The sequence below is a fragment of the Apodemus sylvaticus genome, chromosome 2, assembly GCF_947179515.1.
Source record: "Apodemus sylvaticus chromosome 2, mApoSyl1.1, whole genome shotgun sequence".
Taxonomy (NCBI): domain Eukaryota; kingdom Metazoa; phylum Chordata; class Mammalia; order Rodentia; family Muridae; genus Apodemus; species Apodemus sylvaticus.
In genome coordinates this window covers 53,764,872-53,792,795 of record NC_067473.1, presented here as the reverse complement: position 1 = coordinate 53,792,795, position 27,924 = coordinate 53,764,872, and the positions used below count along the sequence as shown (strand labels likewise).

General features: G+C 48.6%; 1 protein-coding gene across 3 annotated transcripts; it reads right to left on the bottom strand.

Annotated features, from left to right (window-relative positions):
- Nucleotides 1-2,905: 2,905 nt before the first annotated feature.
- Nucleotides 2,906-27,687, bottom strand: Tspan33 (tetraspanin 33). 3 transcript variants are annotated; one of them, XM_052173357.1, is made up of 8 exons: nt 27,341-27,687; nt 12,731-12,788; nt 12,077-12,204; nt 11,711-11,785; nt 9,112-9,207; nt 5,756-5,884; nt 5,230-5,391; nt 2,906-3,062 (listed from the first exon to the last, which is right to left on the bottom strand). In XM_052173357.1, exons 1-8 carry the CDS (start codon nt 27,440-27,442, stop codon nt 3,000-3,002), a joined length of 813 nt encoding a protein of 270 aa, XP_052029317.1. In that variant the 5' UTR covers nt 27,443-27,687; the 3' UTR covers nt 2,906-2,999. The 3 variants fall into 3 exon arrangements, with proteins under 3 accessions (XP_052029317.1, XP_052029315.1, XP_052029316.1); XM_052173355.1 differs by lacking the exon at nt 2,906-3,062 and adding an exon at nt 4,045-5,041 and having other exon boundaries at nt 27,341-27,685; XM_052173356.1 differs by lacking the exon at nt 2,906-3,062 and adding an exon at nt 4,045-5,041 and having other exon boundaries at nt 12,077-12,201; nt 27,341-27,685.
- Nucleotides 27,688-27,924: the final 237 nt, after the last annotated feature.

Sequence of the window (27,924 nt, the reverse complement as noted above, 5' to 3'; positions counted from 1 at the left end):
AAAGCCAAAGTCCCAGGAGAAGAAGAACTTGACTCTGGGACTATTCGTACAAGGTATCTGAGTTAGGTTAAACTGTGTCCTCCCTAAAAAAGACGCCCTACCTCCAACTCAGACTGTGACCCTTTCTGGAGAGGGCCATTGCAGATGTAATGAGGACATACCACAATAAGGTGGGGCCTTACTTAGTTCAAGGGCTGGTGTCCTTGTAAGGGAGAGGGAAACCAGGACATGAGCAGAGGCGGAGGAGGAAGATGGTTACAGAAGGAGGAGCGGTGTGGGGCAGAGGCCCTGAAGCACTGTCCATCCAGTTCCCTAGATCTGGAACAAAGAGTCTTTGCTTCTCTCTTTTATCTTTTCTGATTTCCCTTTAAAATATTCAGCTCTTAGCCAGGCGGTGATGGCGCACACCTGTAATCCCAGCACTCTGGGAGGCAGAGGCAGGTGGATTTCTGAGTTCGAGGCCAGCCTGGTCTACAGAGTGAGTTCCAGGACAGCCAGGGCTACACGGAGAAACCCTGTCTCAAAAAAACCAAATCCAAAAAAAAAAAAAAAAAAAAAAAAATCAGCTCTTTTACCCTTTTGGAATGTACCGTGGTATGTGATATAAGATACAAATCTGTCGGTTTCCATATAGTAATCTGTTTTGCTAATGATTTCTATTCATTGTGTTGCTTTTCATTTATTACATTGAGCACTAATGTTTGAAAACTATTTTTGGACATTCTGGGCTCTGTTCCTCTGCTTGGTTCATCAGGCTCCTGCCATGGTGTGAGAAGGAAGACTCTGCAGGTCTGGATAATTTTGGGGGGATGGGGGATGGGGGTTTGATCCTAAGATTTCATGCCTGCTAGCCACCGAGCTACAGCAACTGCAAGCTTAATCACCGACCTGAGCTCTGAGTTTCCCCCTTGTTTGATGCCTTCCTCTAAATGCTTTGTCTGGCTATCTGAAATATCCACTTTCTATAAACATACTCTGGAGAGAATGGGGGTGTGTTTATGAAATAATTCTAAGGTTTTGTTTGTTTGTTTGTTTTTGAGACAGGGTTTCTCTGTGTAGCCCTGGCTGTCCTGCAACTCACTCCGTAGATCAGGCTGGTCTTGAACTCACGAATCTGCCTGACGCTGGGCAGTGGTGGCGCATGCCTTTAATCCCAGCACTTGGGAGGCAGAGGCAGGCAGATTTCTGAGTTCGAGGCCAGCCTGGTCTACAGAGTGAGTTCCAGGACAGCCAGGGCTACAAAGAGAATCCCTGTCTTGAAAAACAAACAAACAAACAAACAAACAAAAAGTAGAAATCTGCCTGCCTCTGCCTCCCAAGTGCTGGGATTACACACGTGTGTCACCACTGCCCCGCTGAGGTTTTTTTTTTAAAACACAGTAGACCTCTTCTGGTGGAAGCAGCTGGGCTGTATACAGCCCGCCTCTGTTTTTCCCTTTTGTGAAGGTCTCATTATGCTGCTCATACTTGAACTCCTGGCTTCAAGTGCTCTTGAACCAGCTTCTCAACTAGCTGAGACTACAGGCTCACCATTGAGCACATCCTGAGCCTCTTTCTGAAACTGATCCTGGTGCTGTTAACATGCCTGACCTTACGGCAAGTTAAAACATAATGAAGCTTGCACGTTAGCCGCCAGAGTTTAGTGTGTATACACAGTAAGTACTCAGTCAATGCCAGGTGAGAATTCCTACCTCATTCTTGCAGGTAGCCCACTCTGATTATGTTCTGTCTTCCTCACCTTAGGTCATGCATAAGGCTGGAAAGGGAAAGTGTCTTTGCCCTTCTCAAAAAATGCCTATAAAGCCCTACATGGTGAAAGGACCTTTGAGATGTGGTTAAATTAAGATTTTTTAAAACTTCATTACATTGTTATTGTGTCTGTGTGACACAGACAGAAGCACTCTCTGGCTTTTGTGTGGCAGTCAGGGGATATCTTACAAAAGTACATTCTCTCCTCCTACTATTTAGTTCTATGGATCCAACTCAGGCATGGGAGGAAGTGCCTTTGTCCCCTGAGCCATCTGACTGGCCCCAAGTTAAGGATCTGAAAATGGGTCAGCTATCCTGGAGAATCACAAGGCTATACAAGGCAGAATCAGAAAATTGATGGACCTTAGGGTGGTGCGTTCTGAAGAGGAAGGGGGCGTTGCAAGGAGCCCAGGGAGTCTCTGGGAGCTGGAAAAATCCCCCCAAAAGTTAGGTCCTTGACACATTTGGATTCTGGCTCAGCCAGGCTCAATGGTGTCTGCTCTTTTCCTGAATGCTATGATAAAAGATGTGTGCACCTTTAAAACACTAACTTCTGGTGATTTGTTGAAAAAGGAAAAAAGCAACGAGGCAGAGGCAGGTGGATGACTGTGAGCCAGTAAAACCTTGCCGCAAACATGAGAGAAAGAACAAACAAATGAAAGACAGAACGAAAAGGATAGAAAGAGGGAGGGAGAAGGAAGAGGGACGAGGGGGAGGAGGAAGAGAAAGAAGCCATTTGTCTCATTACAGGGTGTGAACTAGCGGCACTTCTCTTGCTATGCCACCCAGCCAGGTTTCCATGACTTCTGGCCTTGCCAGCTACTTCTGACTTCATAGCTTGATTTCAGCGGTCAGTGAAACATCTCCATTGGATTCTCACTCACCTTGGGTTTTTTGAAATTCTTACTTTCTATTTAATCAGCTGTTCTAAAATATTCTTAAACTCTTAAAGTTCTTAAGATCGCCTAAAGTTACTAGGACTACGTAGAAATTTAACTGGGAATAAAGAAAGAAAAAAAAAGAAATTAAGAAACAAACAAGAAGTCTTTTGAACAAGGAGACATTTTCTCTTCTAGCAAAGGGACAAGTCCGAGGGGGGAGGGGTAGTCGTTGGGGGGAGCACCCACAAACTTGAATTTAGCCAGAATCGTTGATCTGTGTTTCTGAACATTTTATTCACTGAATTTTAAAGTCTGGGGTACGGGCAGAAATTGGAGATCCGTAGTCCAAGCGGAAGGCACTCCGGTGAGCTACTCAACGCCGCAGGTCTGGGGAATCCACACCATCCCAATCCTGAACTCAAGATTCATACTCTGGTGCATGTTATTGAAGGAAGGAAACAAATAAAACGCATGTCTCGGGCACTGTGAGAGAATTATATGTCACTTACCATGAAAGTGTGCTTCCCCCCCCATCCCCCCCCCCCCCCCCGACACACACACACTCTTCTCCCTAGGAATAAAAGGTCTTCGCTCTTAATTTTACATTCGTGATTTTATTTCTTCTTTCCGTTGTTTCTCGAGCTGGGAGCTAAACCTTGGCAGGGGCCCCAGGCTCCCGCTGGAAAGGAGCCTTTGCAGGCGCAGGAGGCTGGCAGAGGAAACCCTGGGGGCGGGAGGCACCCGCTACGCTTTTGTTTCCTAGAACCTGAAGGATTCTCTTTAAGTCTCCTGGACTAGGCCAAAGACCCCCTTAATCCAAGGCCCTAAATGCAGGGATCCTTGAGAAGACCACTGAACACTCTCCTAGGTTCCCAAGTCACACGGAGGGACCACCCATGTAGCAGAGCCGCCCCGCGCGCCCCGCCCGCGCCCTCGCAAGCTGTTCCAGGCGGAGGAAGCCCCACAGGCAGCTAAGTGCTCAGTGTTTGCCGAGTCCTCCCTAACAACTGGTTGTCAGTACCCAGTTCCTCCAGTTAAAGATGGAGCCTTCTTCTTGGTGCCCCTCCACTCTGATATAGAATGCTGTGCCCTAGCTCCCTGCCCCATCCTAAATGAATTTCAACCCACTGTAATTGGAAAAAAGCAAGCAAGCAAGCAAGCAAACAACAAACAAAAACCTAAGGTTGGGATTTTTGGATAAAGTAACACCATTCCTGTAGATCTGTGCCTGAAACCGGTCTACCTAATTTAGACCCGAGGGTTGGACCCTAATGTAGATGGGTCATCGAGTGAACTGGAGGCCTTGTGCGGCTCAGGGGTTTTAAGTCTCTTCCAGAAGGCAGGACCCATAGTTTGATCCCTTCTACGTTTCTTCTAGTTGCCCGAATGGAAAATTGATGCAGGACAGCTTAGCCCATGTCAACAAACTTTTATTGCCATTTCTGCCAGATTCCTGATTCTTACACTGTAGAAACACTGAGTTCTGGAGCAGGGGATGCGGGTGGGAGGTGTTGCCACTCCTCTGCCAAGTTAAAGAAAACCCCACTTGCTGGGGCGGGAGGCCAGACAGAGAGGAATTCAAGGGCATGTATGGCTTAGTCCACTCCTGCCGAATGCAGAATACAGGGACCGTGGTTCCAAACATTTTACAAAGCGGATGGGGATGAATTTGGCTGCTGTTATGCCCCTTGCCCTTGCTGCCATGTTTCCATGGAAATGAGGGCGGGGCAGGATATAGCTCACTCTGACTACCTGGGAGTGCAGCAAGGCAAGCATCTGGTAAACACACCCCCTTCGCTCCTGTCCCCCATATACCCAGCTGTCCCCATCCAACCCTAGGCTCACTCTGCTGCCTGCTTCACTCCCTTCCTCTCCAGCTGGAGCCATGCCAAACGGGCTCCAGGCAGGGCTGCTAGTGTCTGCTCTGCACAGCCAGGTCTCCCTGGCAGCAGACTCTGTCCACCTAGCTCAGCCCTAACAGAGCTGACTGTTGTGCCTCAGGGAAAAGTATGCAGCTAGTAACCCTGCAGCTGTCTGTACACCGCTGTTTCCACACCTCTGCCCGAAGGGAACTAAAAACACAAACTCAAGTGTTCAAGGTTACAAACAGGACAATGCTGAGGCTAGGACGGGGAGATGAGGTACATCCTTCTGAGACCTGAGCCATCTTGTGTCCTGTCTTCTAGAGCTTGCTTCTTTCCACTGGGCCCTCACGGCTGGGGGCTGGAATCCAAATGTGCATTGGGTGCTCTAGGCGCCCTCCACTGCTGGAGATGCTCGCCGGCCCGGTGGAGGCACAGGAAGGACTCTCAGTACCATGGGTCAGCCCGGTGCTGCTGGTTGTAAAGCTGGAGCTTGATCTGATCTTTTATTTGATTCACGAGGACCTGGGACAGCAGGATCCCCACCAGCTGCAAAGGGCAGAAAGAAAGCAGCAGGAATAGACTGTCCTGCGCTCCCCGGCTCAGTCCTTCCAGGGCAGCAGGTACCATCCCTCTCCAGTCCCTCTTCTCCATCAGTACCCAACTGATCCCTGGACGCCTCCACAAAACACACCCTTTGCAGAGTGTGAGACCTGCGGGTTGACAGGGTAGGTTACCTGGGGGATGGCCAGGCCTAGTGCCACACCGCCAAGCAGAAACAGGTTGCTGTGTATCCAGTTGACCAACTTGTCAATACAGCCGTTGGTGTAGATGACCTTACTAGCTTCCAAGTAGTCCAGAGCCTGCATACCTTGGCCACACATTGTGTTGATCACTGCCTGAGGAAAACGTTGAGAAACCGAACGGTACTCCCACACCAAGAAAACACTGGCTGACAGACTTGCCAGCCTTCCCAGCCCCTAAGCTGTTAGAGAATGTCTGTGGAGAACACTGGAATAAAAATGGCTAAATACAGAAGTCCTTTCCTTTGAGCTCTCTCGGTCCAACCCTCCCCTTTCTCTCTGCCCCACGTGGGGCTCAGGGTGAAAGGCTAAAGTGACCATCACAGTGGGGTGAAGACAAACCCTGCACAGCCACCCAGCTAAGCTCAGGAACGGAGTGTCACCATACCAGCTTTTCTGACCAGGAAGTAACTTGGCGCTTATTCGGGAGGAAATTACACGCGCAGCGGTGTTTGCTCACCTGGTTGGGGGTGGGCAAGCAGCAGGAGTAAGGCACGGAGCAGCGCTCCCGGCTGGGGTTGTCCTCCGAGCAGTTGAAGTACATGTTCTGAGACCAGTCTCTGTAGGAAATCCCTCCGCAGCAGCTGAACTGCAACACAGCCCACCAGAAAGGTTAGGGATCCCTGATCCCCCACACGGAGGTGGCCAGGGGAAGCCCAAGGAGAGCTCCCACTGTAGCACGGCAAGGTATTGGAAGCACATCTGGGGGCTCAAGCTTCACTAAAGGCTTTCACTAAAGGAATTCTCTTAATTCCGCATTTATCTTCTTATAACCTAGTTAGTGCTTTATACGTCAACTGGCTTGTGCATGCGCATGCGCATACACACACACACACACACACACACACACACACACACACACACATATATATACACACACACACACAGAGAGAGAGAGAGAGAGAGAGAGAGAGAGAGAGAGAGAGAGAGAAGGAAAGAGGGAGGGAGAGAGACACAGAGGAGAATTGTATATATTATTTAAATTTAACTTCTTGAGAAAAGGTTCTAGATTTATAACCCTATAAAGCAGTCTGGAAAAGGAGACATTACAGATTACTGGCTGGGACGGGAGCAGAGGTGTTCAGTGATAGAGCAAGCAGCTGCTTAAAATGCTTGACACCTGGATTCACTCCAGTACTATGAAGAAAACAATATTTTTAAAAAACCCAAACCTAGCTGGGTAGTGGTGGCGCACACCTGTAATCCCAGCATTTGGGAGGCAGAGGCAGGTAGATTTCTGAGTTCCAGGGCAGCCTGGTCTACAGACCGAGTTCCAGGATAGCCAGGGCTACACAGAGAAACCCTGTCTCTAAAAAACAAACAAACAAACAAACAAAAAACCCCAAAACAACAACAAAAAAAAACCCAAACCAAAATCCTTGACATAAGAAAAAAATCACAAAAAGAAAATCTTCAATATCAGGAGCCCACAGTTACTCAATGAAAGCAAAGTGGGGGTGCTGGAGAGGTGGCCCAGCGGTTAAGAGCACTGACTGCTCTTGAGTTCAAATCCTAGCAACCACATGGTGGCTCACAACCATCTGTAATGGGATTGGATGCCCTCTTCTGCTGTGTCTGAAAATAGCTACATATAATAAATACTTGCATATAAGTACTTACATATAATAAATAAATCTTTAAAAATGAAAGAAAGCAAGCAAGCAAGCTGGATCCCAAAGCCAGGGCTGCAGCAGGGGAGCAGAGCCTCGGCACTGTGGTAGAGACACCTTGATTCAAAACATAACTCTGAGCCGGGCAGTGGTGGCGCATGCCTGTAATCCCAGCACTCTGGGAGGCAGAGGCAGGAGAATTTCTGAGTTCAAGGTCAGCCTGGTCTACAGAGTGAGCTCCAGGACAGCCAGGGCTACACAGAGAAACCCTGTCTCGAAAAAATCAAATCCAAAAAACAAAAAAAACAAAAAAACAAAAAACAAAAAACAACAAAAAAAAAACCTCCAAAAAAAACAAAACAAAAAAACAAAACCATAACTCTGATTCATAGCAGCCGAAACTAGAACCACCAAAAGTGAAGGTGACTGAGGGTCCACACGGCGATAAACAGCATGAGGAAGCAGTCACACAGAGTATTATTTAGCCTTAAAAAAGGAAATTCTGACACACGCTACATACACCATGGATGAAACCTGACAACTTGCCAAGTAGAAGTAATCAGTCTCGAAGAGACACACATGTCCAATTCCATTCACATGCTCTTCGAGTCACACAGCTGATGGCGCTGGCGCCACGAGGGGGAAATGGCAAGTGTCTAATGGGCACGCTCGGCAGGGAAAGACTGAAGGTTTTGTTGTTTTAGTATATGTGGCGTGTGTGTGTGTGTGTGTGTGTGTGTGTGTGTGTGTGTGTGTGTGTGTGTATGTGTCCCTGGAATCAAGCTCAGGTTCTCTGTCAGGGTTGTATAAAAGCACTTTCACCCACTGAGCTATTGCACTGTCCTGAAGAGTTTTGTCTTGATTTGCCATTGCGATGGGGGTTCCTGTAACCAGCTGGCCTGAAACCCAACATGAAGCCAAGTCTAGCTTTGAATTCATCTTTCCAATTCCACTTTTCAAATAGAAGGGACAGTGTGCCTGCCATACAGGCAAAGTGGGATTCTGCTAACAGGTGGTGGTTACGGCTACATACAGAATGAGTCTCCCCGCCTTTTAAAGATTTATTTTATTTAAAGATTTATTTATTTATTTTATTTATATGAATAACTGTCTTCAGACACACCAGAAGGCATCAGATCCTATTACAGATGTTTGTGAGCCACCATGTGGTTGCTGGGAATTGAACTCAGGACCTCTAGAATGGCAGTCTGTGCTCTTAACCACTGAGCTATCTCTCCAGCCCAATTTTTCCCCTTTTATGCTGGGGATGGAACCTAGGGCCTCACATATACAAAACAGGCGCTCACCACTGAGCTATAACCCCAGCGTCTCAGTAGTTACTCAGGCTGCCCTTGAACTGACTGGATAACCAGGTAGGCCTTGAACCCTGTCAGCCTCCCAAATAGGAAGGGTTACAAGTTATGTCAACATAGCCACTTAATACAAATCTTTTTAATGGTAAAATGGTAAATCCTGGGTTACAGGCACAGTTCAGTGCTGCAGAGGATTTGTTCATGGTGCTCCCAGCTCTGGGTCTACTCCTGGTTTACAAAACAAGCAAAACAAAACAAAATGCTTTTGTTTTTGTTTGCTTGTTTGCTTGTTTGTTTGTTTGTTTGTTTGAGACAGGGTTTCACTGTGTAGCCCTAGCTGTCCTAGAACTCAACTCTATAGACCAGGCTAGTCTAGAAGTCAGAGATCCACCTGCCTCTGCCTCCAGAGTGCTGGACTTAAAGGTGTGTACCACCATCACTTGGCACAAAATAGTATTTTTTGATTACATATATTTGGTCACAATTTTTAATGTGACATATAATAAAATTTGATTGTTCCTCATTCCCCTATAGGTAATCCCTTACAATGTTTTTTTAATTCTTCCAGAATCCTTTGTAATACTAATAGTCTTTCCTTTCTTCTTCTTTACATAAGCAGATGTATTATTACATATATGTGTATCATATGTGTATGTTATATACAATATATACATGTACATGTATACACACATATGTATATATCACATATATATGTAATGTTATAAGTAGCATTCTATGCCCTTAACAGCACCTGTCCCCACCAAAGCCCTTCCTAGAACACATTACTTATCAGGTAAAAGAAGTCCACAGGCCTAGAAAAGGAGGAGTGTCTTGCAATGACATTTTACCCCTACCCACAGGCACTGGGTGGTCACAGCACACATGGCTGGTACCTTCTTCTGGCCAAAGTCAATGAGGTTCTGCAGATCCAGGTCATCTCGATAATGCACAATAGCATTGTTGATGATCTCACTCACTTTCCCCCGCGCCTGCCAGATACAATCAGGACACAGGATTAAGTCATAATTATTAATCTCCTCAGAAATAATAGCAAACACGGATCAACATTTGCAGTGGTTTGAGTGAACATGTCCCCCACCATCTCAGATGTTTGAGTTCATAGTCCCTAGATGGTAGTACTGGGTAGGGCGGTGTGGGTGTGGCTTTGTTGGGGGAGCATGTCACTAGGTGGGGGCTTTGTCATTTAAAAGCTGTATAGCATTCCCAGGGCACTGTTTCCTGCCTGCGGTTCAGGATGCCAGTCCTCAGCTTCTTACGTTGTGCCACCATACCACCGTTGCTGCCTTGTGTCCCCGCTACGACAGACTTACCCCTCTGGATTGGTAAGCCCAAGGAAACACCTCTAAGTTGCCTTGATCATGGTGCTTTATCACAGCGGCGGGAGAGTCCCCACACTGTAGTTTTGTCTTTTGCTCTCCTTTCCAGGCGTCTATGGTTTACTGTCACAGCACACTTTGCAGGGTCAGAGGCCCAGGGAGGCCCTTCCCTCTCTTAAGCCAGGTTCCAGGGATCAGCACGGGCTGAGTGCTCTCCCGATTCTGTGTGCGCTGATAGCCACTAAAGCTGGTGCAGCCAGATGTCCCTAAGCCCCTGCGCACGGTCCCGGCTCCAGCCTGTCTACCCTGCCATGCACTGCCACCTGCTCCTACTCCTGCCTCCCTTTCTATACAAGGGGTGATTCCACCTCATCCTGTGGGTCGTTAACTCAGTAGAGAGCCTCGCTCTACTACAAATTTATTTTGTACTTTATCATTCAAAGGCCTAAAAATTGAGAAACCCTGTCCCTGTCAGGCCCATGTCACTAAAAGTATTAGTGACTGCCTCCCAAGAGTTTGGGGGGGGGGCAGGGAATCACAGACTAAAATTAAAATTAGGGCAACTAACAACGGTCAAGGCCATATTCCCTCAGATCATCTTTACTCTGAATCAGCCTTAAAGTCAGATCTTACAAGGGAAGACGTTGGTGGGTTCAGGCCCGTCCACTCTGGCCTTGGGTACCAGTGGGCCAGAGCAACAGTGCTCCTGACACCACAGCGTCTCAGAACTGTCCTTCCAAACTTGTACTTTATTCTTATTAGCTATTTGTAACTTGAGAATGGAGTTCTGGTTCATTTTTCTCCCCCCCCCTCCAACTTTTGGGGGGAGGTGTCGTTTTGTTTTCAAGGTGGTGGTCTCATTAGGTAGTTCAGGTTGGCCTGGAATGCACTATGTAGACTCTCTCTACCTCTATCTACCTCTGCGGAGTATTAGTACCCAGAATACTTGTTACAGCAGCGAAGTTTTGTTTTAGCAGAAAGGGGCTCACTAAGTGGAGACACTGCCCTCTAGTGGACACAAGAAAATTGCTCTTTAGACTCAAGTCGACTTTATTAGGCCAGAAAGACTTGTCAACTACAAATCAGCTGAGCAGCTCTTAGCCTAGTAATTTTGTACCACGGTCTCTCTCTGATCAACTACTTTTTTCCTATGGCTTTTTGTGTGTTTGTTTATTGAGACAGGGTTTCTCTCTGTAGCCCCAGCTGTCCTAGAACTCACTATGTAGATCAGGCTGGCCTGGAACTCAGAAATCCCCCTGCCTTCAGAGCACCAAGATCAAAGGTATGCGCCACCACAGCTGGCTTCTGTTCCTGTGACTTTATTTCATAGTCTTGTACTTTATTCCTGGTAGCTATTTGTAACTTGAAAATGGAGTTCTGGTTTATTTTTCTTCCCCCCTTTTTTGGGGGGAGGTGTCGATTTGTTTTTAAGGTGGGAATCTCATTAGGTAGTTCAGGTTGGCCTGGAATGCACTATGTAGACCAGGCTGTCCCAAAACTCAGAGATTGGCCTGCCTCTGTCTCCTGAATGCTAGGAATAAAGGGACGTACCAATACACCTTGCTACATATTTCTTCCTTTTAAAAAATAGAAAGATTTACAACTACTACTAGTCCCAGCTATACTGGAACTCACAAGGTAGACAATGCTGGAATCAAACTCATGGAAATCCCTCTGCCTCTGGTTTCCCAGTGCTGGGGTTAAAGGAAATGCTGGTTCTTAATTAGGACCATTGCTTCAGACAACCCTCCTCCAGATGGGACGCATGGTGCAGAACAGGGTCTGCCTTCTCTCTGCTTTCTGCATTTAGTTCAATAAACAGTGTTTGAATAAGAGTCTCTTCAAGTTGTCTGTGGTTTTGATTACTGAGTTCTACTTAATCATTTACCATTTAAGTATGTAGGTTATTTTAATGTTTCTCATGTTAATACACCCCACCCCCATACAAAGACATGGCATCAGGTGTTAAAGGAAAAACCTTATAGTCATGAAATTCCATTTAAACAGGTTGATGTTAAAGGCCATTTATCCATCCCTAAGGGGAACCTTTCAAAGGCTGAGGCTTCCCTGAGGGAAAGTGTTGTCGTTAATTAATCAGTAGGAACTTCCCCTTCCTCCCTCTGGTACTAAGAGGCCTCTAGGCTCGCAGTGTTACCTTGTCTGAGAAGACGAAGCCCAGGATGCCAGCAGCCAGCTGCAGCAGGAACACGATGGTGAGGCAGAGGGAGAACTGTGGCACACAAGCAAGACAAGGGACGACATCACTGCTCTGAGGCAGCCCTTCCCAGGGCCAACGAGAGGCAGCTGGACTCTCCTCCACGCACTCAACATGACAAAGATTTCTGCCTCTAGGACAATGCCATGGAGGTGGTCACCCTGCTAGGTCCCTCAGAGCAGAACTCTGCAGTGGCCTGGACAGCACAGGCTTAGGGGTAGGATGGGACAGAAGGGACGGGGGGGGGGGGGGGGGGGGGGGGCAGGAAGCACGAGGAGGAGGAGCGAGCAGGGCCTGAGCACTCACTGTCTGCAGCAGGCAGATGTTCTCGCGGAGGGATCCGATACAGCCACAGAAGGTGAGAAGGAACATGAGCACGCCCACCACGATCAGCAGGATAGCGGGGTCCACCGCCAGACAAGCCAAGGCTGCTTCTGGGAGAAAGGCTGACCATCAGCTGGAGCCCGCTGCCCACTGAGGGGGCTCCCAAGAATGGATGAGGGGTGTACCAAATCTGTTGTTCATGTACTGGGGGGACCTCCTTGTCTGGTGAAGATTATGGGAAAGACCTCCTCAAGAGGAGAACAAAAGTGTGCTGCAGGAGCCTGGCGTGTAATCTGAGGAACTAGGGAAAAGCCTTTACTCCAGGCTCATGAGATGGCTTAGCGTGGCATTGGGCTCACTAGCTGGGCAGATTCCTAGATACTCTGCAGAGGAGGTAAGGTTGAGTTACTTCAGGACAGGCTGGGGGCAAAGTCCTTGACTGCTTCTCTCCAGGACTTAGTTCAGGCAGACCTTGGGAGGGGTGGGGGCTCAGGAAAACCCAGTGAACTGCCATTCCTAAGGGGCCCAGGAAGACTGGCTTCAGGGAGCTGCACCTCCGCGCTCAGCCCAGGGCCAGAATTGGAGCAAGCAGAGGTGCAGCAGGAGTGTGGAGAGGCAGAGAGACCTGCAACCCACCTGCGTGCTTCATCAGCCTGGCGTAGACACCCACGGCCACCATGACCATGGAAATTACCTGTGGGAACAGGAAAGGAGTCAGGAGAAAATGAGAGCTCTGGATGTACGAAAAACCTTTTAGAGGAGGGCAGGGGAGGCCAGCTTTCCTGGGGCACGGGTGCAGCGATGCCCTACCCAGCACTGCTGAGGGTGCTTTACCTACGAGAAACTCCCACACTGTCTCCTTCAATTCTCTATAACATAGAATCTTGTGAGATAGATAGTGTCCCCATTTCACAGATGGAGAAATCAAGACAGTACAAGTTTAATACAGTGATTAAAAACGCAGGCCTCCAGACAGGTCTGGAGGTACATTCGAGGCTACCACATAAGGCCTTGGGTTCAATCACAAGCATGAAAACTTACACACACACACACACACACACACACACACACACACACACACACACACACAATTAAAACAAAGCATGGACTTCTGAAAGATTTAAATACAGAATCCATTTAGGACAACCTTCTGAGTGTCCATTGATTTCTGCATGTGAAGACGGCTTTAAGAACAAAAGGCAGGTGTGATGGCTTACAGTAGTTAATTCCAGCGTTTAGGAGACTGAGATGGGAGGCCAAGATTGGAGGCCAGCCTGTGCTACAGTGCAAGAGCCTGTCTCAAAGAAAAAAAAAATTTAATTTTCATCTGTGTCTGCACATGTCTGTGTGGGTGCACACTGAAACCACAAGAGCGCACAGAAGATCCTTGGATCTTGTTGTGTTAGAATTAAAAGTGCTTGTGAAATGTTTTGTGTGGGAGTTGGAATCTAAACTCCAGGTAGGTCCCGAGTTATAGCAGTAAACATTCTTAACCACCGAGCCATTTCTCCAGCCAAAACTATTTAAAATATAATCGTATCTTTATTTTTCTTTTTTCTCTTTCTCTCCCCTCCCCTTTCTTTCTTTTGGTCTTTCAAGACAGGGTTTCTGTGTGTAGCCCTGGCTGTCCTTTAATTCTCTCTAGAGACCAGGCTGGCCTTACACTCAGAGATCTGCCTGCCTCTATCTCCCAAGTGTTAGGATTAAAGGTGTGAGCCATCATTGCCTGGCTAAACTTATATTTTTTATGTCTTAAAAAAATATTTTAGGGGCTGGAGAAGAGTTTCAGCAGTTAAGAGCACTTGCTTTTGCAGAGAACCTGGGTTAAGGTCCTAGCACCCACATGCCAGCTCACAACTACCTGGAACTTCCTACCTCTTCTGGAAGGAACCTCTGGCTTCTGCGGGCACTTACAAACATGCAGGCAAAATGCTCATATTTATATAAATAAGAATACATTAATTTCAATTTCTGACATCTGTTTATGTGTGAGCTCCTGCCACAGCGCAGGCGTGCAGCAGGAGGACAGCTGCAGGGGCTGATTCTCTTTCCACTACGGTGGCCCAGGATCACCACTGTCAGCCTTGGCTACGGGAACCTTTACTCACTAAGCCAAATGATGTTTGGAAAACATCTAAGTTTCTGACACTGAATATTACATACCATCACCAACAGGACTACCTAGGAATTGTTCTGTTCTGAATCCTAACTCACCTACATCAAGGGGCAGGTCTTCCCGGCAGGTGCAGGCTCTGCCTCTCTATCTCCACTGAAAGCCAAGAATAAAAGCACACAGCAATGTGAGAGGCCGGAGCATGCTTACTGGCTCTACCGTAGAAAGGAATCTTTAGAAACTCTGACTCCAATATGGAAGAAGACGATTTAGGCCTTACAAGTTTCATGGCCCCTCCTTGTGAGAACAAACCCAGTAGAGGCTCCCAGGGCCCCCAGAGGGGTCTCCTCGGCCTCCAGCCTCCGAGAGCGCCTGGTAGCCCCAGCTCTCCTCTCAGCTTCCAGCCCAGTTTCCAGGCTGGTGCTAAGCAGCAGCCCACTGTCACCATGGCAATAGATTAGGCCAAGCTCTGGCAGAGAGGTTTCAGCAGCAGGGGCTTGAGCAGCTCAGTAGGGAAGGGTATGGCAGCTAGATCTCACATCCTGCAAGACAAAAATCTGCTGGAAAGTGCCACCTGCGAGGTCCCCAGGGAAAGAGGGGAGCTGGGCCCTGGGACGGGTTAAAGGTTAAACCAGTCCTCTGGGAGGAAGACAGTTTTCCATTTGGCAGTTATTTCTAAAATTCTTTACTATTTATCAGAAGACAAGGATGCAGTTAATGCCAATCCTTTGGAATGCTTCTTTGAGAACCCATAGTGCTATCACTTCTCGGCCTTTTCGGCTGAGATCAAGTGTGCGGATCCACGGCGCTTTCTCCTGGCCCCTCCTCAGGTCCAACATGCTCAGCCCTGTCTCCTCACCCCCACCCCAGCCCTTGGCCCCCTTTGGACTTGGGTCCAAATATTATTAGCCTTCGTATTCTGCTTTGGATAAACGGGGCAGCTTAAGGCGCTGGATGTGGGCAGGAACAACCCACAGCAGACGACGTCTCCAGCGCGGCCAGGCTTAGGAAACATGGGCGGAGGCAGGGAAACCCTAGGTCAGGATGCCAGCCACCGCCAGGCCTGGAAGAGCCCTCTAACAGCATGAGCAAATGTCTCTGTCCCTTAAAATTTACCACACCTGCCTGGATCAGCAAGATGGCTCAGCAGGTAGAGGTACTTGCTGTGCAAGTGTGACAACCTGAGTTCAGTCTCTGGAGCACTCCACAACTGTCCTCCCTCTGCCCTCCACAGACTTTCCCTGGTTACTGCAGGTAACTGCAGCTGTGGATATCGCTTTACTATGGACTTAACTAAAAACGAGCAGCTATTCTGCATTTCTGTTGCTGCTGATCTCCTCACACGCTGACATTTTCTAGACTGGATAACTCTGTACGGGTATCAAACTGGCAGGTGTGGCTGTGCGTGCCTGCAATCCCAGTGCTCTGAGGGGACACAAGGGAGAATCAGAAGCTCTAGCCCAGCCTTGGAGACCGTGGAAGTTAGAAGCCAGAATGGGCTACATGAGACCTTACTTCAACAAAAGAGACAGGTGGGAGAAGAATGGGAGAGAGGAAGAGAGGCGACATATCACAGGGCAACTTAATTCTCTCCATGGGCATGTAACTACAACACTTGCCCCATCTACTGGGATAGGTAGAATAATGTCCCAAGGACAATAATGTCCCAATTCTGTGAACCTGTGAATATATTATCTTATGTTGCCAAAAAGACTCTTTGCAAATGTGGTTTGGGATTTAGGGTTTAGAGCCCACCCCTCCCTGCTGCCACCGCCCAGGACCCAATATGGTCACAAGCAGAAGAAAGGAAGAGGGGCAGATTCAGAGAGAGGCAGGACAGTGGGAGCAAGGTTGGAGTGATGCAGGACCATGGACCAAGGGATGAAGGCAGCTTCAGAATGTAGAGCAGGAAAGGACATTTGCCCTAGAGAACACAGGTAGGAAGATGGAATTACAGACACCTTGATGCTAGCCCAGGAAAGCCTTGGGCTTTGGATCTTCAGAAATGTGAAAGATTAATTTTGTGTTGTTTTAAACATAAAGTTTGGGAGAACAGAAACTAATGCGCTCTTCAAATCCGCCCCACTGGCTGCTAGATAAGGTGTGCGAGGGCCTACAACCAGTGTGTTATCCTGTGGAGAAAGCAAGAGCATCCATAGTGGCCCTCAACTTGGCTGCCATTAGTGTCACCTGGGCACCCGGATGGAGGAGATGCTTCAACTCTAAATGGCCAGGCTGCTCTGCAAACCAAGCAGTTTAGAATCCCTGGCCCGGAGACCCGGGGACTGCAATTCTGAGAGTTCCACACCCAGTGCAGCCAGGTTATGGAGACCCAGGGACTGCAGTTCTGAGAGTTCCTGGCGATCCACACCCACTGCAGCCAGGTTATGGACTTTTAAGCCTCAAGTGCAGCCAACCAGGAATGTAAAATGGAAAACGGGTTACATTAAAATCCAGATTGTGGCTTGCGTATTATTAATTGTTAACCTGATCATTAAGGACGTCTGTCCCCTGAGCCCTCCAAACCTGTGCTTCACAGCTTTGTCCTTCACGTCTCCATTCCTGGCCGCACTTCCTACCCTGGAGTCCTCAAAGCCACGGCCACAACAAGGTTAGTGACACAGACATTAGCGACATCAGCTTTAACGATGTACGGAGCTTCAGAAATGGATTCAGACGCTCACCTCTTACGCTGAAAGAGCAGAAGGACTTCTGACCGAGTGTGTGTGGGTGCCGCAGCAGCATCTGAACACGGCACAATCTCCCTCTCATTGTACCTCTCCTATGGTACCAATCTTTAGTGCAAAATCCCCATGATGAGAATTCCACCAATGGCTTGCTTTCATGAGCATAGAGATAAAGTCACTTCTCTTCTTAGAATGGATTTTCACATAATGGACAGAATGAAGCCTGGCTAGAAACTTTTAAAAGCTAAGTACCAAATTGTTAGTCCTAAAAATATACATACAACAAGCAAACTTATACAGACTGAGCAAGTTATATCTAGGGACAACATATATATATATACATACACATAAATATGCATGTAATAACAATTGATAAATGAAAAACATGAATTTAGAGGGAAACAGTGAGGGGTATAGGGAATTTGAGGGGGAGTAGGGAAAAGGGAAAGAAGGGAGAAATATTGTAATTGTATTATCTCAAAAATTAAAGAAGTTAAAAAAAGAAAAGCTAGGTACCATTTCCAAAATAGCTGAGCCTAGCTTTTAGGAAAATATATGTCCCTAAAACGCTGTCATTCAGATGATATAAAATAATTTGTGTGCACCAGTCCCTTTATTCTTATATAAAGTAAGTTATTACCTTGGAATGAAAATGGTCATCTGCTGGGCTAGTTTAGGACCACAGCAGAAATGTATTCAGATGAGCCTGGAACAGGTTGGGTCAGAAAGTAAGGTGCGAGAAATAAAGTCGGGGTAGGGGAACTGGGTCAGTGGGTCAGAGCGTTTGCTGTGCAAGCATGAGGACCAGCACCACCTAAGAGCTGGGTACAGCTGAGCACACCGGTAACCCAGCACTGGGGAGCGCGTATCTGCAGAGACTGCGGGCTGCCAGCCTAGCCAAAGTGGAGAGGCTCAGATCCAATGAGAGACTCTATAGGAAGGGAATAAAGCAGAGAAGAATAGAGGGAAATACTCCATGTCTTCCTTTGGCTTCCACAAGAGACATTTACCACATGCAATCAGAATTCTCACACTGGGGGGAGACAAGCACCAAGTGAATGAGCTATCAATGACCAGAGCTAAAAAACCTTGAGCATCAGAATAGGGCTGAGTCAGGCGGTGGTGGCGCACGCCTGTAATCCCAGCACTTGGGAGGCAGAAGCAGGCGGATTTCTAAGTTTGAGGCCAGCCTGGTCTACAGATTGAGTTCCAGGATAGCCAGGGCTACACAGAGAAACCCTGTCTCGAAAAACCAAATATGTGTGTGTGTGTGTGTGTGTGTGTGTGTGTGTGTTGTTTTTACGAAGGACCCAAGTTTGGTTCCCAGTAACCACACTTCATGACTCACAACTGCCAGTGACTCCAGCTCCAGGGACCTATGCCTCTGTCCTCCCTAGGCACTTGTTTTCACATGCACACGCCTACACACAGACATACACACATGCACATATAACTCAAAATAACGTTAAAATCTTAACTATTAAATTATTACCCATAGTATAATATAGTTATCTGTGCACCTATATTGATGCAAATAAATGACTTAATAGAGACTATCTACTAAATGTAGCCATCAAAGAGATAGAACAGAACTCATTACTCCTTATGTGTGTGCTGTGCATAGTCTTTCTTCCAAACAGCACAGCAGAGAAGAGGAAAAAGCAATTGCACATTGGGGAAATCAACCAACAGCACCTCAGCCTCTCGTTCAAGATCAGCAGCAATTGGATGATGGTGATGAATCACTGCAGGAACTTGTTACTTTGCCACTGTGGTCTTCCTCCTCAAAACCCACAGGAACACCATGAGCAGACATCAGGCGCTTCTCATAAAGGGACCATCTACAAAATACTACAATACCTCAACAACACTCAAGGCCATCAAAACCGAGTCTAAAACTGTCACAACCAGGAGAAGAAGAAGGAAACATGACAGCTAAATGTAAGACCCCAGAAAAACAAGAAACTCAAGAGGAAAAAAAGCCCCACAACCAAAAATCAAAACAGGCAAAGACCAATAAGCCAAAAGAATGCTAAAACAAACCAAAAGGTCCACAGATTATCACTGAGCTAGTCTTGTGTTAGCCAACAGCCCCTGGGTCTGAAGTGTGAGAGTCCCCTGGAGGAAGGAGATGTTCCCTTTGCCACTGGGTATCAACTGCAGCTGACTTCCCGGCTCTCAGTGCTGGCCGCCAGGCTCTGTGAGTTCATATGTGCGTGAGTTCTGCTGGGTCTTGAAGACATGGGTTCCTTGGAGTCATCCACCACCAGGCTCTTACACTCTTTCCCTTCCTTTTCCACAGAGTCCCCTGGGTCTAAGGAGAGGGGTTTGATGAAAACATCCCCCTGTAGAACTCGATGCTCCTCCCGTCTCTCACTCTCTACACTTTGTCCAGTTGCTGGTCTCTGCGTTGGTTCCGGTCCGCTGTAAGCAGCAGCTTCGCTGACGTGGGCTAACTGAGACACTGATCTGCACCCCAGGCCAGGCACCCCAGGTCAGGGTGATCAATGGGAGCCCTAGTAAAACCGGAGACAGGCTAGACTGGAAGCTTGGAGTGATTTGTGTTTTAAATGATTTACTTAATGTGAACTGACGTTTTCCCGGCATGTATGGCTGTGTGAGGCCGTTGGATCTCCTGATACTGGAGGTACAGACAGTTTTAAGCTTCTATGTGGGTGCTGGGAATTGAACCCAAGTGCTCTGAAAGAAGAGCCAGTGCTCTTATTAACCACTAAGCCACCTCTCCAGCCTCTGGGGTGACATTTTTAAACGGGGTCTCATGTCAATACTGGCCTCACACTCACTATGTAGGTCACAATGACCTTGAACTCCTGGTGCTGCCTAGCCACACCCCTCCCACTTTGCTACACCTGCTAAGTTACACATTTTTGACAGGAATATTACATAGATACTGTTGCATTTTGAGGAAGCACAAGACACTAATTCCTATCACATAAAAACATAATTTTGCTACCATAATATTCTATAAGATATATGTCTCTGCATGTCATAAAACAACACAGGCAATGCTCGAAACAGTTTCTGTGTTTCTGTTACGGTATTGGGACTGGGGCCTTTTATTTTGCCCCTTGCTAGCGTTGATCAGAGGGTGAACAGCCAAGGTGCTGATACCGTTCAAAAAGAAAACAGGAAATGGAAAAAAACTCCTCCATTATTTTGGCTTCTCTTGCAAATTAGAAAAAGACAGCCATGATTTGATACGTACGTGCATACGTACGTATGGAAATAAGTCTTGCTCTATCCCCTATGGCACTAGTTCAGGACCCCCAGCTGAGGCAGCCAACCTAGGTTCCCAAGCTCAAACAACAACTCTGGGCAAACTGATTGCTGGTGAGGAGGCCCTGGGAGATACAAGTGGAGAGCCCTGTCCTAGGGGATACACATGCACACAGAGGTTTTGCACAATAGAAAATATTAATCATTAATATAATTCATTATCATCTTCCATAGCTAATGGTGAGACTGTGAGCAAAGGAGCTAAAGCTGGCTCTTGGAGTCGCTCCCACACACACGCCATTTTCTTCTTTCCTGGTGGAGGCTTCACCTAAGGGCCCCCACCTAAGCCCACCCCACAGGGGACTCCCAGAGCTGTTTCCAAGGACAGTGGTAGTAACTTCCTCTGTGAGTGCCACGAGCCAGCACCAGACTAAACGTCACTTGCTTACTCGTTTGTTTATGTGAGTGTCCGCCTGGGCACGTGCGTGGCACCGTGTAAACGTGGAGATCGGAGGATGGCTTCTGGGAGTTGTGTCACTCCTTCTATGCTCTGGGTCCCAGGGACTGAACTCAGGTCATGAGGCTCAGTGACAGACACCTTCACCTGCTGAGTTGTTTTGCGGGCCCCAGACTAGACTCATATACTAACATCTCATTCCAACCAAGAGGGCATTTACGGCTCCATTTTACAGAGCCGGGGTCCACAGCATTCAGGTGACTTTGCCTAGTTCAGTTAGTGAGTGGCTGAAATGGGATAGGAACCTAATTCTAGGTCCTCAGAGCCTTAGGACCGCAGCCACTGGGCTGGCTGCCTTCTTATCTCTGCACGCAGTCACCCTGACCCCATGTCTTCCCCATGGGGCTATCATGAAGCAGGAAGAACAGCTGCCCTCAGTCCTCCTGGGGAGCAGCTGGCAATCTCCAAAGCAGGTGTGGCTCAGGGAGGGGAGAGAAAGCACGAGAACACAGCATGGTACCTGGAGGACCAGTGGGAGGCTCTGAGGGTCTGACACCTAGAAGGGGGAAGACAGGGAACGAAGAAGCGGGCCCTCCGGCTGGAGTGACCTCCACATCTTATAATCCAGTCTGCAGATAGCTGGGGGTCGTTTCAGTGGCCCTATTAGAGTCTCTTCCCTTTTCTGAAGATGGAAATAAAGGACCCAGACCCAATCCTTAGCACTACCAAAGCCAAAACGGTGACACCACCCTAGAGGAAGTAGAAACGAGTCTCTACTTTGTTTCTCAGATAGTCTATCCTGTTTCTGCGTGGACTGCAGGAATTCACAACCTCCTAGGGCAATGCGAGGCCCTTCCTCTTGTTTCCCAGGACCTGCACATGCTGGGCCTGTGTCATCCAGCACTGCAGTTCCCGGATTCTGAGGAGGCCACTGTGTGACACCGGGTCTTGGCCTGCTCCCTCTGAACTGGATGAGGTCGCCTTGATGAAATGGAGGAGTTGACAGGACCCCTCTCCTCATCATGTCTGTGGCTGACCTTGTCTTCCTCAGACCATGGTTGCCTTTTCTCTTCAAAGGTAATGCATGAGGAAGGGAAGGCCACAAAGGCTCTCCGTAGTGTAACTGTTCAAATCCGACCATTACTGGACATACTGATCCAGGTCAGGAATCCCCAAACTCAGGCAGCTGAGGCAGGGGGACTGCTGTGAGTTCAAAGATAGCCTGAGCTACAAAGCGAGGAGGTCCCCCCCCAACCCCAAGCCAAGCTCACAGTCCTAGAAAGACCAGTCTAAATCAGAATCTGATGGTCTGCTACCAAGACCCTGAGAAGAATTTTACACTTACGTTGCTTAAAATTTAGCTCTCTACTTAGTACAAGACTTAGTACAGCAGAGTTGCTGGGGAGATAAGAAAGCATTTGAGAAGTGGTGGCTCTTATCTCTACGTACAGTGGTTTGAAGCTTGCTTGTTCTTTAGTGACAAGGTCTTACTATGTGCCCAGGCTGGCCTGGGACTTGCCATGTAGATGTGCAGGCTTGACTGAGTTCACTGGGGAGTCAATTATGGCAGAAGGATCCTCTATTCCTTCTGCTTCCAGAATGATGGGATCACAGGGATTCACTAATCTGGTTTTTCTATTGTTTTTTAAAACTAGCTGGAGACAGGCATGGTGGCTCATACTTAGAACATCAGCATTCAGGAGGCTGAGGCAAGGAGGTCTCTGTAAATTTGAAGCCTGTATCAAAAAAAAAAAATCATAAAGAAGGGCTGGAGCGATGGCTCAGTGGGCAAAACTTGTAGTGTAAGCATGAAGGCCTAAGTTCGAATCCCCAGAGCCCATGGGAAAGCTGGTCTTAGTAACACATGTCTAGAGTCCCAGGGCCTCTACTGTGAGAGGAGGGCAGGGACAAGAAAACCTACATGCTCCGAGGCCAGTCACACTAGCACAGGCACCACTGATAAGAGACCCTGACTGCCGGGGGGTGGTGGCGCACACCTGTAATCCCAGCACTCTGGGAGGCAGAGGCAGGTGGATTTCTGAGTTCCAGGCCAGCCTGGTCTACAGAGTGAGTTCTAGGACAGCCAGGACTATACAGAGAAACCCTGTCTCCAAAAAACCAAATCCAAAAAAAAAAAAAAGAGAGAGAGACCTTGTCTCAAACAAAGTAGAACGTGATGATACACACACACAAAGAGAGAGATGGGGAGAGGGAGGGGGAGAGGGGAGGAGGGGGAGAAGGAGAATACATATTCAGGACAACCAGGATCGCATAGAGAAATCCTGTCTCAAAAAAAAAAAGAAAGAAAGAAAGAAAGAGAGAAATAAAGAAAGAGAGGGAGGGAGGGAAAGAGAGAGGGAGGGAAGAAGGAAGGAAGGAAGGAAGGAAGGGAAGGAAGGAAGGAAAAAGAAAAGACAGAAGCTACACTCAGTGGTATGAGTTTGTCTGAAATTTCAGCACTCAAGAGTTAGAAGTAAGAGTTTCAGAAATTCAAGGCCAGACTTGGCTATATAATGAGTTTGAGGCCATACTGTCTCAAAAGACAAATCAAAACAAAAATAATATAATATAAAATAAAATAAAGCCAAGAATCTGATTGTTCATTTACTGAGGCCTATGTGACCTGTGGGGGCAGGAATGCAGGGGGAGAGGAGGGGGTGAGCACGGCATTTGGGAGAAGTGTAGGTCAGGAGAGATGGAAGGACTTTAAGGGACTGTGTCAGGCTTGAAGACAGGTCACTTGCCCCTGGCTTCTGAGAAGTTTCAGAGAGTGCTACAGGTATTCTGGGGCGCCGCTCAGTGCCTGGATGACCCCAGAAGTGAGTCAGGGGGTGGGTTACCATGGTTGCTGCTGCTTCATCCAAATCAGGACATTCCTTCCAAAGGTGTTTTGAAACGACATCATCTTTTGGACTTAGGAGTCCAAAGTTAACAGATCTCCTATGGCTTCTCTAGGCTGTGTAATGGTCATGCTGCCCCGTAGTAAGTACAAAATGGCATTTGTAACAAAGTGGTATTAGGTCAATACTTTCAGTATAACTACGATTCTATCGACTGCGGTCTGAAGTATAAGAAAGACTCCTCACCAGCGGCTGAGACTGGCAGGGTGGGGATCAGATGTGTCACAGACAAACAGAAGAAAGCTACATGTTGGGGGTGGCAATCACATGTGTCGCTGGGGGTGACTGTCATTTTTTTCTGACCTGGCTGGAGGAAGAGGTGTCAGGTGGAAGACACAGTTGGGTACCTCACCACTGAGAGTGCTCAGGCACACAAGGTGATGCTACAGTTTCACAGAATAAGTCTATGAGAAGGGAGGGAGAAAGGACACTGGGCCTCATCCCAAGAACCTTTGCTCTCTCAGGAACAGACAGACATCTGTTCAGCATCCACTCCTGCCCCGGGTAGTAAGAAGTCAGTGTTAAATTAGGCAGTCTCCACGCTCATGAGCCTGGGCTATAGGTGGGGAGACAGAAAATAAGCAGTACAGGGAACACAAGCACCCCAACTGCTGCTCGGAGTGGATAAAGGACCAGAGAGAGAGAAGCAGGGCAGCACTGATAAAACTCTGACCAACAAGTGCCCCGGGCTAGGACACTGTCTCCCTATCACAGTGTTCACTCTGTACAGAGATGGCCAACATAGGGAGGGGGAGGCTTCTAAACTTCTAAGAGTTTAAATGCAAATTCTAGGATCTTGGAGCAGTTACTTTCAGACTATAGAAACTCAACAACCAGTCGCCCAGCAACCTGATTCTGGGGAGAAAACCAGAGCTTCCATGCCAAAGAGGAAATGAGATTAAAACATAAACAGGGGGATTGGTTCTGATTCTAAGGGAGGCACCAGCTTCTGAGTCAGATTCCAGATGCCCCGGGAGTCAGAGTCCCTGCCGCCATAGATGTGGCCCCTGCCACCATCCGCAAGTGTGAGCCCAGAGGATGCTCGCTACCTTCCTAACATGTCTCAGGCACAGATACAAAGACTACCCCTACATGGCTCCCAGGAGCTGGCCAAACATGCACTCTGCCTGCAGAGTGGTCCAACTGCCCCAGCCGTGGGTGCTCTCCAAGCAGAAAGGGGGAATTTATTTGATTAGGACACTGGAAGCCTACAAGGGACATCACATGGTCACCAGTCCCTGAAGTGGATGGTAACAGAGAGGAGCTCTGAGCTGGAGAAGTGGCCCTGTATTGATAGCTGCACGTGTGTGGAATATAATTGGGGCTCTGGGCTTAGGAGAGAAGTGACAACCAGTATTGCTTGGACAGTACCATCTTTCCACCATCCCTTAGGGTGGCCAGCATCCCAGGGACCAAGACACAGAGAGACTCATGCTTAGATCCTTTAGGTCTTAGAGAGAGAAAACAGTTCCCAAGGTGATTTATTCATCTATAAATAGTTCACAGAAATAGACAAATTCCTCCTTTAGAGGAAAAAGATTAAGGACAGAGAGACAGCTATGTTGGCTCGGCATCACACAGTAAGTGGGTGCCACAGAGAAACTGGGCCTCCTGTCCTTACAGGTACTATTTCTAGACCCACCAACTTTTTGCATCTGTGGTAGGTTCAAAATGGGGGTTCCGCTCTAATTTGGGGGTAGTACCAACACGCTTGCTTCAAACAAAGCATTTTTTTTTTAAATTTTTATCTTATTTTAGTTTTTAGGCAGGACCATGTTTATCCAGGGTGAGGGAGCATTTTGTCACCTGTGTGCGCAGATGGCCTTCATGAGGCATTTTTACTTACATTTTTTTATTATTTTTACACACATTATTTTATTTACGTAGTTTACATTCTTCACCAAGGTAAGTGGACCTATATAAGCCTGGCTCTCTTCCAGATAGTGTCCTTCTTCCCAAAGTTATTTGTCTGATAAAAGGGGCATAGGGTGGAACCAACAATCCAAGAAAATGATCCTGAACACAAGAGACAGAGGCACCCAGCAGCCGGCACTGAGGGGGGGCAGGTCAGAGGAAGGCTCTGAAGGAGCAAGGCCTTGGCTGAAAGCACAAGTGAGGACTCACTGAAGGTGGTTTCACTGGTGCCTGCCCCTATGCGGTGAGTTCCCCTCAGTACATTCCCTCAGCCCAGCGGGGAGTTGGTGAGGGGGGTTTTCTTGTTTTCAAACCGCCCAGGGAAGCAGAACGGAGGCCAAGAGAACTTGGGTTGACTGGTTACCCCAGCCACAGTAGCAGCCATCTGGGTCACGGACTTTCCCTGCATGCATGCATGTCTGTTCGATAGAAAATCACCAACCAGCCCAAGCCCCCTAGCCAGCTGCTGGCCCCAGCTGCTGGGGGTGGAAAACGCTGACTGTTGTTGTGATTTAACTTCCTCCTGTAAAAAAATGTGGAAGTTTAACAAGATGCCTGCTGGATTTTCTTTTTACCTTAGTTCCAAAACCGAGAATGTGACAGAAGCTCAAACTTCAATCTTCCCAAGAGTACGGTGACTGAGAGTGAGCGAGTCATCCCCACACTCTGGGCTGTCTCTCATCTGTCCCAATAGGCTAGCACTTAGGTGCCCAGTGCCTGTGCCTCACACCAGGGCCCCTGTGAAACCTTGCCAGCAGTGGCCTTAGATCTGCCTTCTCCCAGGAGGCAGTTGAGACCCACTATTATTCCCTCCCTCCGGCATATCTGAACTATTGGTCTCAGGTTGAGGGAGGCAAGGAAGACAGGCTCCCGGGGCTGCAGTTTTGTGCAGAAGAATGGAGAGATGGGGAAGGACTTTCCCATGTTATCAAATCCAGAGGGGCCCACGCACTCTCTGGCTACGAAACAGGACTCAGCTAGCATTTTCTAACGGGCTTCCCCTCCCCCTGAATTCTCAGCCTTTTCTCCTGCCATCTCTCAAAACACTGCATGAGATTTTTGCTGGGAGGAAGGGAAGGCCTGTCCGAGGACTTGAACATATTTACCCAGATCCGTCAAATCGATAAAGATGGTAGAGTGGGAATGGAAATCCAGGTGCCTGGAGCTCTGGGTTAATATTGTTTACACTTTTCCACCCCAAACACAAGATTCTGAAAGGATCCCTCACAGCTTTCAGCCCAACGACAACAACAACAACAAAACCCTATTTGAATTATCTGAAGACTTGTCTGCTCCAAATAGAGAAGCTGGTCTTGAAGAAGGTAGGACAAAGTTTAGGGCCATGCAGGGTTACCCATCAGACCTGGAGACCATTCTTAACCCTTTTCAGCCCTGACAGGAGCAGACACTAAGGCCTGCGAAAGGGACAAATATAGCCCCTTGACACAAGCCCCTGAGGAATTGGGGCGAAGGAAGGCTTGGGGTTTCTCTTCCTTCTCTCTTCCTCCACCCTCGCCCCCCCCCCGCTTGTTTTGCCAACTGGGCCTTCCAGCCCCCAGGCCTGAAAGTCCCTAACCATGAAATATGCCCATGGGGCTGTCCAGCCAGCTCTTTCTTTCCCCTCCAAAGCCTTTTTATTTTACGGCCTGACACAGATCCTCATCCCTGCTAAAGCTTCATCCCTGGCAGCAAGGATGATGCCCACCTCTTAATGGCCCCTCTTGACACGGCGCCACTGTGGTGTTGCTCCCCGGGAGAAATGCCCCCAAGTGTCACCAGCTCAGAAAACTAGGAAGCACCGCTCGACACGCTCCTGGGCACCGTGCAGCCCAGGCCAAAGCTCCCAGCCTCAGGCTGCCCCCTCGGCGCTCCGGGGATGCCCGACCAGGAGTCTGGGTGCCCCCTGACGCCACCACCACGCCGCCCCCCGATTCTCACCCAGAAGAGCATGTTGAAGAAGAAGAGCAGGTATTTCACCAGCGGGCTGACGAAGGAGAACTCCTCCCCGTAGGCAGCCGGCACGCCAGGTCTCCGCGCCATGGTCCGCCGCTGCCCCCGGGGGGCCTATCTCCCAGCGGCCGCCGGCCCACCTGCGCGTCCTGCAGCTCGGGGCGGGAGCCGCGGGGCCACGGGGACCCGAACGCCGGGGCAGCCGCGCCGCGCCGCGCCGGGAGCCGCCCGAACCGTGCGTCGGGGAGCCGCGCGGCCGGGAACGGCGCCGCCGCTGAAGCCGCGGCAAGCAGCGTGAGTGGCGGAGACTCCACCGCGGCCGCAGACCAGCTTGGCTCGCCCGGCTCCCAGGAAACCCAGGCCCGCCCCCCTGGACGACCATTGGTGAGGCTGCCTGAAGCTGACTTCTCATTGGTCGGCGGCTCATGTCACTAAGCAGCCAGCCATCCCTCTCCTCCGAGAGGCGGGGGAGACACCTGTTCTGTGAGGGACAACTTGCTAAAGGGTCAATGGTTCTGCTTCTCCCCGCCTAGACGGGAAGCCTGCAGGCTGCAGCTGCTTAAGCAGAAAAG